Below are 11,407 nucleotides of genomic sequence, written 5' to 3'. Positions count from 1 at the left end.
CTCCACCAGGCAAGTCAGTGAAGCAGTCCCCAGCGCTTTTGCAACCTACAGACCCCTTACCACCCAAGCCAGTGGTGCAGCTCACTGCTACTCTCCAGCTACCTAATGGACTCACCCTGGAAGTCCCCATTACGATTGACTCAGGGAGCAACGCAGACTTCGTGGGGATGCAGTTCATCAAGCAGCATCGCATAGCGCTACTACCAGCCACGCTGCCTCTGAACGTCGTCACGGTAGATGGCAGAAAGTTGCTGGGTGGGCAAGTGGTACAACAGACGCCACCCATGCTGCTGAAAATTGGGAATCATCGCGAGGTCATCAGTTTCAATGTCACCCAACTGTCAGACACGCCTATAGTGTTAGGCATGAGTTGGCTGGATAGACACAGCCCATCATTAGCGTGGTACCAGCGGCAGCTCACCTTTGGCTCGTCCTACTGCGCACAACATTGCATCCAGACAGGCCAGGAGGAGGAGGGCCAGGAGGAAGGGCAGCAATTGCATCTAGGCATGGTGCAGGCAGTGCCCCACAAGTACAAGGGGTTTTTGGAGGTCTTCTGTGAAAAGGAAGCTGACCAATTACCACCCCACCGGCCCTACGACTGTGCAATTGACCTCTTACCAGGGGCGATGCTGCCGACTGCGAAGCTGTATTCCATGTCTGAAGATGAAATGCAGGAACTCCGGGAGTTCATAGATCACAATTTGAAGCGGGGATTCATCCGAGAATCCAAGGCCGTGGGGGGCAGTCCTGTGTTTTTCGTGAAGAAGAAGGACACGCCCCAAAAAAGGCTCATTGTGGACTATAGGGCCATCAACTCGATGACAAAGCCCAAGGCCTTCCCCATGCCCAAGATTGACGACCTGCTCGCGACGGTGAGGAAGGGGAGGATCTTCACCAAGTTGGATCTACGCGGAGCATACAATCTAATACGCATGAGGGAAGGTGACGAGTGGAAGACGGCCATGTTCACGCCGCTGGGCACCTATGAATACAGAGTTATGCCGTTTGGTCTCCAAAATGGCTCCCACTGTTTCCAAGCATTCATGCACCACGTGCTAGCAGGACTCCTCTACAAGAAGTGCGTATGCTTCCTCGACGACATTCTGATCTTCTCAGAATCGCAGGAGACTCACGAGAGAGACGTAAAGGAGGTCCTGCAGAGGCTACGGGAGCACAGGCTCTACGCCAAACTGGAGAAGTGCCAGTTCGACGTGACGGAGGTGGATTTCCTGGGCTACCGGCTGTCCGACAAGGGACTAGCCATGGACAGCGCCAAAGTCCGCGCAGTGTTGGACTGGAATAGTCCGCGCAATCGGAAGGAGGTCCAGAGGTTCGTCGGTTTCGCCAACTTTTACCGCAAGTTCATCAGGGGTTTCGCGAAAGAGACGGCAGCTATCACGGACACCCTCAGTTCCAAGAAGAAAAAGTTCACCTGGACGGACCAGGCGGAGCAGTCCTTCAGGAGACTTAAGAGTCTCTTCGCGTCCGAAGACCAGCTGCTACACGTGAATCCCGGCAGGCCCATGCGGGTTGAGACTGACGCATCTGACAGAGCAGTGGGGGCCGTCCTCTTGCAGGAAGATCCACAAGGGAACTGGAGGCCCTGCGCTTTCTATTCCCGGAAGCTCAGCAAGTCGGAACACAACTACACCATCTGGGACAGGGAGTTGTTGGCCATCCACGCGGCTTTCAAGGCGTGGCGGCACTTCCTTATCGGAGCCAAGCACACCATGCAGGTCCGCACGGACCACAAGAACCTAGAGTATTGGCACACGGCGAAGCTCCAGAGCCAGAGGCACATGAGATGGGCGGAGTTCTTTGCGGATTTCGATTTCCGGATAGAGTATATCCCGGGAGACAACAACGTCATAGCGGATGCGCTCTCCAGGAAACCGCAGTATCTCGAGGAAGCGGCACCAGTGGCAGCCAGGCACATTTTCGCACCGCAAGCGTGGGCGTGCGCTTCCGCCGCCGTGGACCTGGACGCGGTACGACGCGCGCTACAGACGGATCCGTTCGCACAATCCAAGATGGAGGAGGTGCGAAGAGGGACAGCAAAGGACGGCGAATTCCAGATACGCGACGGTCTGCTGACCCGCAAAGGTGCTCTCTACGTGCCCGGAGACGATCTCTGCGCGAAGGTTTTACAGCAGTTACACGACGCACCCAGCGCGGGTCACTTCGGCAAAGAAAACACGGCGGACTTAGTAGCCAGAGACTTTTGGTGGCCCCAGATGCGGGGAGAGGTCGCGGATTACGTCGCCAGGTGTGACATTTGTCAGAGGTCCAAGCCAGTGCACAAGAAGCCAGCGGGATTGCTGGAACCACTGGAGATGCCACTACAGCCGTGGGAACGGGTGGCGCTGGACTTTGTTACTGATCTGCCCAGTTCGCGGGGCAAGACGGCGGTGCTTGTGGTTGTAGACCTGTTCACCAAGATGGCGCACTTCATTCCTTGCGCGAAGGTGGCAACAGCGGAACAGACCGCCAAGCTGTTCATAGACCACGTGTTCCGGGTGCACGGCTTACCGCGGTCCATCCTGTCCGACCGGGGTCGCCAATTCATTTCCAGTTTCTGGCAGAAGCTCCTGGGCATCCTGAATGTCAAGATCAACTTAGCGTCGGCGAGACACCCGCAAACCAACGGCCAAGCGGAGAGGGTCAACGCCATCATGCAGCAGTACCTGCGATGTTACGCCAATCAAAAGCCTGCAACTTGGGTGGACTACTTGCCGATGGCCGAGTTTGCCTACAACAACACGAAGCACGCATCAACGGGGGTGACACCGTTCTTCGCCAACAATGGGCGACATCCCAGAACCTTCCCGGCGTTGGAGACAACGACGCAGGGGGAGTCGCAGGGAGCTGAGCATTTAGCAGCAGAATTGCAGGAGGTCCACGAGGAGCTACGACGGCACTTGGAACTAGCTAAACACGCCTACAAAGTGCAGGCAGACAGGCACAGGAGGGCAGGAGAAGACATCCAGGTGGGGGACTGGGTATGGTTAGCAGCCCAGGCGGTACCGGCCAAGTCGTTAGCTAAGAAGAAGCTAGGACACAAACAGTTAGGGCCATACCAAGTTGAGGGCAGGATCAATCCCGTAGCTTTTCGGTTGACCCTCCCAGAAGGTTCCCGAATGCACCCGGTCTTTCATAGGTCGGTGCTTACACCATACAAGGCCCCACACAGATTTCAGGAGCCAGGGACGGCACCAGACCCATGTAGAGAGTCACCGGGGGGGGGAGTCACCGAGGACCCCGACACTCAACGAGGTCACGGAAATTCTGGACTCGAGATGGGGGGAGGAGGGAGTGGAATACCTCCTCGCCAGGGAAGGTACCCCGGCCAGCGCCAACAGTTGGGTGCCAGATTATGCTCTGGAGGAACCTCTTCTTAAAGACGAGTTCCATGCACTCTTCCCACACAGGCCCATGCCAGAGGAGTATTTTGACGACTGGCTTTTTACGCCCACACTTTCAGGCAGCACCTTCCGGGGGTTCTCCTCCGCAGAGGAGATCACGCCGGAATCGAGCCCTCCAAGGGGATCGTGCTCGGGGGTGGACACGGACCGCTCTTATTGGTGGGACGATCAACCAGAAGTGGGGTGGCGACGGGGGCCTTGGCAAGCAGCATCGCCTGAAGTAACAGGGGGAGGGAAGGGTTTGGATGTGTTGGGGGAGGACCCCGGTTTCGAGCACGCATACACTGAACTGGAAGCAGAGGAGATCGACGTCGATGAACTGTATCCAGCGTCTACCCCCGCTACAACGGAGCTCCCGGAACCTGCGCCCGAGCAGCGGGAGGGGGGAAGGGGGGGCTTCGAGGGGGGGATGGATGTCAGGGGTTCAGGGACAGAGGCACAGGGTAGGCAGGAGATGGAGAGCGATGGGGATGAATCCCAGGACAGCGAGGAAGAGGATGACAATGACTCTAGAGATTCCATGAGTCTTTCCAGCGAATCAGAGGATTCCCAGAAGGGGGCGCCGGTGGTCAAGGCCAGGGGAGCCCCAGGGGGGACTTGTCAGGAGCAGGGGGCCAGCGGGGGATCCCAAAGTGGCAGCTGGGCATCAGGACCAGCCTCCCCGCCAGAGTGCAGCGAAGGGGGTGGAGGTTCCAGTGTATCAGGGGAGGCGGCTCCGGCAGTAGAGAAAGGAGGGAGGTCGGAGCAAGCCACCCTCCCGGAAGGGGAGGGGAGTAGTGAAGGGAGTAGCGTAGCTGTCAAAAGGAAAGTTAGAGGTTGGGGGCGCGTGCCAAGTTCAAATGTAGAGGCGCGCGGAAGTACAGGGAGCCCGGAGGAGGGGCCAGGTCCCAAAGCCCGCAGGAGGGGGCAAGAGCAGTCTGATTCCGCGTCGGAGGAATCCAGGAGGGGCGAAACCCCAGCGGGCAGAAAGACCCTGCGGAAAAGGAAAGAGAGAAAGAGGTGGAGCAGCGCAAGCCTCTTAAACTGGTGCAGGCCAGGGACAGATTCAGAAGGGACTTCAGCGGTCTAAGCCTAGCAGACGTAGGGCTGCGCGCCTCGGATCTGAAGCAAACAATGAACTGCAATAAACACTTTTGTATATAAGAAAAGAAAGGCGTTGGTCTTTTGTGAGCTGAGACTTGAGGCAGCCCTGACAGCCGTTTTTTAACTAATGTAGCTGAGTCCCCTGAGAACCAGTCCAAGCCATTTTGCAGCCCAGGGCAGAGAGCAAGATGGCACTGCTTTTCTCACATTCTATGCACAGATGTGGCAGAATGGCAATGGGGCTTCCACTGCACTTGAGAGGCGCAGGTCACCTTAGCAGGCAATGGCATAGGCAGCTCTGTCCTCCGACACCTCATTCTGCTCCCTGACTCCCCAGCATCCTTTTTTCTGAAGTGCCCATGTCTCTCTCCGTCCAATGGTAGAGACGGCCGTGTCAGCCTTAGAGTGCAAGGTGTGTTTACACATCCTGGAGTCCCATTATCTCCAACAGGGATTACTCTCCAGGCAGTGTCTTTAGAATGGCTGCCTTAATGCCTTTTCTATTATATTTCTCTGAGGAACATAAGAAATCAGCTCTCAGATTCCAGCAGGCAAATACAGAGGCCGGCTTGTGCATTCAAGACATCTCCTCCGGCCAGTGCACTTAATTATTTCACAGCCAAGAGATAAACTTTAATAAACAACTGTCACTGCTGCATAAATATATTGCACAGTGTATGCTAACACACACAGACAGACACACACACACACACACACACACACACCCCACACAGGGCCTCTTGATGGTCTTTCTCTATTTAGCTCTAATCAAGCGGGATCTTCAATTGAGCTTGCTTTCCAGAGTTATATGGGAAATCTTATTTTAGCAATTATTAAGGCTGGAACGAGGAAGGGCATTTCCTGTGGAGCTGAACGGCGCAAGCAGCATGAAGAACCAACTTTGGAAACACGAAACCTCCCTGTTGCTTTTTCTTGTCCTCCTAGCGCAGATTTTTGGTTTGGATGACGACAACCGGTCAGCGACGGAGATCTGTTCCACTCATACCATTCTACCAGGACCGAAAGGTGAGCCTTCTGTGTGCTAAACATCTTTGCTGTTGCTGAAGAGACACAGTAGTGTGTGCTTCAGGGGAAACCAACACACTGCTTATGATTCTCCCCCCAGCTCTTGTGTCACATAGGATTGGGGAAGGAAGGTTGCCAACTTTTTGGCTGCTTCTGCAACTGTGCCTTTAAGAGCAGAAAACCTTGCAGGCTTCTGCAGCTAATCATGGTGAGAGCTTATATATTTTTTTGCTGCATCAGATTTGGTGCCACTGAAGGTCCAAACTCAGGCATTTTGCTAGTCAGTTGGCAATCCTTCACAGAGCAGGCGGGAAACTTAATTGCATTTTAATCTGATAGACAATGCCTGTTGTGGAAGAATAATTCAAATGTCAGTTGTACAATGCTTAATCAGTGTTTCATTATGTAAACCAGGGGTGGGAAGCAGGTGGCCCTCCAGTCTTGTTCTGTTTTCTCGCTCGACTACAACTCCCATCATCTCAGATTACTGGTCATGCTAGCTGGGGCTGATGGGAGTTGGAGTCCAGCAATATCTGGAGGGACAACAGTTCCCCACCCCTGATCTAATCATCTGGTTGGGGAAAAGTAAAGTACTGTAAATTATAATGGAGCAGAAGAAATATGTAGTGTTTGTTTGGGTTATAAAGGGTTAAGCACCTCCCTGCCCCCTGTAGTTGGAAATATTTTAACTTGAATTAACGCCAGGGCTATGCCCCTGGTTTGAGGAGCAGTTACTCAGTTTGTGGTGTGCTGCAAAATATGGGACTTTTGCTGCAAAACTGTTGGCACTGGTTTGGAGTGATTTTGACACGGATGGTGTTAACTACAAACCCTGTGTTTGATGTATCAATCACCCATTTTGTGGGGTGCTGTGAAACATGGGTTTTTTAACGCTGCAAAACAACTGCAAAACTTTGGTACAGGTTTGGAGGGGACCCGAAATTCTGGGGTCTGTAGTTAATTATCCTGCCAACCCAATTGGAGGAGAGAGACAACTATTCTTTTTCCCACATTGCCTCAGTTCCAGCAGTGTTCTATGATTATGATTTCGCTTCCACCGTATAAAAAAAGCTAGTGCAGCACAGTGGTAGCAGTGGCTGTTTGGTTAGCATATGAAACATTGAGGTTGGAAATCCCTGCCCAGTTACGCCGCTTGTTGGGGAACCCCATGAATCAGTCTGCCCCAGCTTGGACTACCTCACAAGGCCGTTGTGTAGATAAAAAAAATAAGAGGGCAAAGACATGTGCTCACTGTTGCCCCACAGGGCAGGGTTAGATCAAAGGGGTCGTTTTCAGTTGAACAAGAAGAGGAGAAATTTCTGGATAGGAAGAGCAGTCCCAGAGATACACCAGCACAGCTTTGTTGTCTTGGCAAAGAAAGGACCATTCTGGGAATATGTCAGTATCAAAACCAAGCAGTGGGGCTTATGCAGGATCCTAACTCTGTTCAGCTCAGTCACATGACCTGGCAAATAGGGTGTTTTTACAGCCAAACTCTATTTTAAAGACTTGTTTTCGTTCTGAGAGGCTTGGAACTGCTTAGCCAGCAGCAGTCTTGCTCCTGAATGGGGTTTGGATCTGGCACAACTTTATCCCGGCTTACTTGCTTAACGCCAACTCCTCATGAGTAGGAGCGCTCCCTTAGTCTGTCTCACTGTAGTACACATGGAACCCTCATACTTTTATTTATTTATTTGCTTATTATTTTTAAACCGCTTCGCATTTTAAAATCCGGTAAGTGTATGCATAAATACAACATAAACGCAACCAAAGTCTTGTGAAGACCGAGATACAATACCAAAACTAGAATTTCCTTCCCATTTCCCGTAAGTGCTCCAGGTTCCACGCCACCCCAAGAGGAGCACAAGACCTCAGACGTTGAACAGCATCTTCCCTGCAAGTTTCTGATTGTAAGCTCCTTGGGGCAGGGGACCTGCCTTTTGCTTACGTTTTTATTCTGCAAAGCACCCTGCAAGCTGCTAAACAAGGTGCATTTCCTCCTCAGTTCTGTGTGTTCATCCAGAAGTTACGGTTGTGATAAAAGTCAGTGGGCTAAAAATACACTGCAAGGATTACTCAGGGCAGGCCTGATAATCTCAGTGGCCCAAGCTGGCTTTAAAAGTCAGCCCTTGATAAGAGCAAATGGCTCAGGCACACTAACCTGGGAGTCAGCAGCACTGAATCAAATAGGACTCGCTTCTGAGAAGATATGGTTGGAATTAAAAAGTGCCTAATAAAAAGGACTGATGAAACCCCTTGCTTAATAGGTATTCAAGGCTGCCCCCAGGTGGCCACGAGAGATACCTGTACTGCAGACCTTCATATCAACAGCCCTGTTTCAATATTAAATGTGCTACTCTCACTTCCTGCAGGCAAGACCAACCTTGGCCTCTGCAGCTTTTTTCCAGGCTCATACAATAATTGTGAAACGATTAAATTCTTTATCAAAGAAACAAAATGACTGAGACTCTAATAAGATGGGTTCCGCTGGTTTGATGTGTCTTTTGTACATTAGCCATAAAGGAAGCTCGGGTATTTAATGCAGGTATGCTGCAGAGGACACAGGTGGCGCTGTGGGTTAAACCACAAAGCCTAGGACTTGCCGATCAGAAGGTTGGCGGTTCGAATCCCCGCAACGGGGTGAGCTCCTGTTGCTCAGTTCCTGCTCCTGCCAACCTAGCAGTTCGAAAGCACGTCAAAGTACAAGTAGATAAATAGGTACCGCTCCGGCGGGAAGGTAAACGGCGTTTCCGTGCGCTGCTCTGGTTTGCCAGAAGCGGCTTAGTCATGTTGGCCACATGACCCGGAAGCTGTACACTGGTTCCCTCGGCCAATAAAGCGAGATGAGCGCCGCAACCCCAGAGTCAGCCACGACTGGACCTAATGGTCAGGGGTCCAGAGCACCTGAATAAAGTTTGCAGGCCACTGGTGGTCTGGTGACCTCCATTGTCTTAGCCTAATTCTCAGGAATGCTATGAGCATGGAGAAATGAGTGAAGAATTGTACTTCATCCACTGAGAAGCACTTGGGAGATTATTAACACATTAAAGATCAAGCCAGAAGAGATCCAGGTCTCATTTTTTTCACCTAAAAGCAGCTGCAGGAGAGTCGGTTAACCCTTTCATCCCATCTTGCTTCCTTGATCTCACTCACCCTCAACTCCAAACTGCGGGTAGCCTCACATACAAGATTCATTCATATGAACACACCAAGCTGCCTTGCATGGCGTCAAACTTTTTTTTTTTAAAAAAAACTTTTTTTATTCCAAAATTAAAACAAAACATATTATCCAGAAACATATCATCCTTGTTTTTTCCCTCATTTTTCCTCCCTCCCTCCCCCCACCCTCCCACGCAACCTGTGTACAATGAAATTAAACGAGACTCCCTCCCTCCCCAAGCACTCAATCTCTTATGAAACAACACACCACCTCGCAAGTCAATTTCGCTATGTTATTTCTCATTCAACAGCCTAACAGCCCACGGATAGAAGCTATTTTTTTGCCTGTTGGTACGGCTGATTGTACTTCTATATCTCCTGCCCGAGGGTAGAAGATTAAAGAGGTGATGACCTGGGTGTGAGTCATCCCTGAGAATTTTTCTCGCTCTCCTAAGGCAACGACCCCTTGCGATGTCATCTAGCGGACTCAAGGGACAGCCCATGATATAATGTGCTGTATTCACCATCCTCTGTAGAGACTTTCTGTCCATGGCTGTCAGGCCAGCATACCACACTGTGATACAATATGAAAGGACACTTTCTATTGTGGGCCGGTAAAAGGAGTTCACCAGTTGTTTTTAGAAGACACCTGAAGGCAGCCCTGTATAGGGAAGTTTTTAATGTTTGTTGTTTTATTCTGCTTTTATATAAGTTGAAAGCCAGCCAGAGTGGTTGGGACAACCCAGTCAGATGAGCGAAGTACAAGTAAAATAAAATCATCATCATCATCATCATCATCTAATGGAATAAACAATTGCCCATTGTGTGAAACAGGATGCTGGACAAGATGGGCTTTTGGTCTCATCCGGAAAGGCTTTTCTTACATTCATACGGCATCCTCAAAAGACTATAATCAATTTATTTCACAAGCCAGAGCCCCTGTGATGACCTGGGAATTGGAATTGGATTCAGAGGTTGAACCTGAGGAATCCCTGCCTGCACAGGAGTCCCCGCCTCCAGGACCAGCTGAGCCGGGGCTGGGGCTTGAACCTGAAGGGCCCTCGCCTGTGCTGCAGGCACCAGCTGAATCTGCTCTGGCTCCGGAGGTGATCCAGGACCCATTGCCTGCAGGTGCTCCTCTCCCAGCCCTGTCAGGGGAAGCTGAGGTTGCCTCTGGGTCCAGTAACCCTCCAGCCTCGCCTGAGCTGCAGAGGCTCAGGGCAGAGAGGTGGAGGGAACTAAGTTCTCTCAGGAGGAGTGCTTGCCTCCAGGCCAGGAGAGGCGAGTCACCTGTGGACCGGGGCCACCCTAGGCCTCAGGGCAGATAAAAGCCAGCCAGCCCAGTCCCAGGTTGTGGGAGCAACATTGTTGGTAACCTGTTCCTGCTGGCACCCTGTCCTGCTCTTCTGCCATAGCTCCTGACCACACCTGACTCCTTACCTTGGACCCCGCTTCAGCCTTGATGGAAAGCCTACACACCACACCCTCAACCCCGGACTGGACACGGACCTCGCCGCACAGTAACCCCCCGGGACCAGCACAGTCCCCTTTTGACAAATGCATGGCATCACCCAAAGCACATTCGCCACAATATCTTCCTCCATTTTTAATGGTGCCTCACGACTCCTCGCAGCGTTGTCTGTAACGAACCAGCACGGCGACACGCCTAGAACGTGTTGAAGGAGTCGTGTTGCTGTTTCAAGCACTATCCAAAGTGCAACATGCTGCGTCCTCGTCAAACTCTCCTGAGGACGTAGGAGAGGTGCGACTCTGGAAACATATTGAAGTAATTGCACAATCGGTTGACCGCGTCGAAAAGAAAAGGAATGGGTGACCTCAGCCAAGGTTGGCAGGCTTGTTGCTGAGAACTTCAAAGGAATCTGAATTGGGTCCTATGTGTTCAGTAACTGGAATGGAAGGCAATTTGAAGGGGAATAATGGGAGTTCACCCTGCAGCTGTGTGGTGTGTTTTGGAATGTTCCCCTTTCATTATTTTGACAAATGTCAATTATAAACTCCTTGACATCAGTCAGTGCCTCCAAGCCCTGCTTCTTGTGGTCACCGCTGCTGCTGCTGACCATCTTCCAGACCTAATAGTGGCACTTGCACAGTTCTGCTTCTGGAAAAGGACGAGCTCAGTCTGAAGAGGAGTTTTCCACGTTCTGAGCTCCGCTGGAAGTGCAGAAGGACCTCACCCCACATCCTCCAGGCTGGCCGGACTCTTGTTCCTGTGGTCTCTGTCATCACTCCCTTCTCTTCTGACCTATGTGTTCTCCGTGCTAAAAATGACGATTAAATAATATTTAATTAAAAATCCGAATTCCGTGCCAAATTCTGCAACGAGAAAAGCCACATTCTGCAACCTGCAGTGGAAGAGTATCTGGCTTGCACACACAAGGTCCTGGGTTCAATCTCTGGTATTGCTACGTAATAATAATAATAAATTATAATTTTTTTATTTGTACCCCGCCCTTTGCGGTTCAAAAACTGGGCTCAGGGCGGCTAATAACAAATTTAAAACACTTAATTGATGCAACAAAAAACAGCATAAAATACAGCATAAAATGTGAATAACAATAAATTCAGAATTCAAAAATCACTTTAGGTGGAAAATCCATCCAATAAACATTAGATGATCACCAGGGCTAGCTGGCTAAATTAGCCCTGTTTGGGCCAGCAAGGAGACCAGGAGAGAATTAGCTGTGGGATCCCAG

At 51.1% G+C, this 11,407-nt stretch overlaps 1 protein-coding gene across 1 annotated transcript in view; it reads left to right on the top strand.

Moving 5' to 3' along the window:
• The first annotated feature begins 5,192 nt into the window (after window positions 1–5,192).
• Window positions 5,193–11,407, top strand: part of COLEC10 (collectin subfamily member 10) — a 29,877-nt gene continuing 23,662 nt past the window's right edge. Inside the window, exon 1 of the mRNA XM_081012841.1 lies at window positions 5,193–5,534. Within this exon, the coding sequence (XP_080868967.1) occupies window positions 5,396–5,534 (139 nt within the window). The 5' untranslated portion in view covers window positions 5,193–5,395. The remainder of the gene's footprint in view (window positions 5,535–11,407) is intronic.

Source organism: Podarcis pityusensis, assembly GCF_964106645.2.
Source record: "Podarcis pityusensis genome assembly, chromosome: 7".
Taxonomy (NCBI): domain Eukaryota; kingdom Metazoa; phylum Chordata; class Lepidosauria; order Squamata; family Lacertidae; genus Podarcis; species Podarcis pityusensis.
Note: the sequence above shows the minus strand (reverse complement) of the source record. Positions and strands in the feature narration are given on the sequence as shown.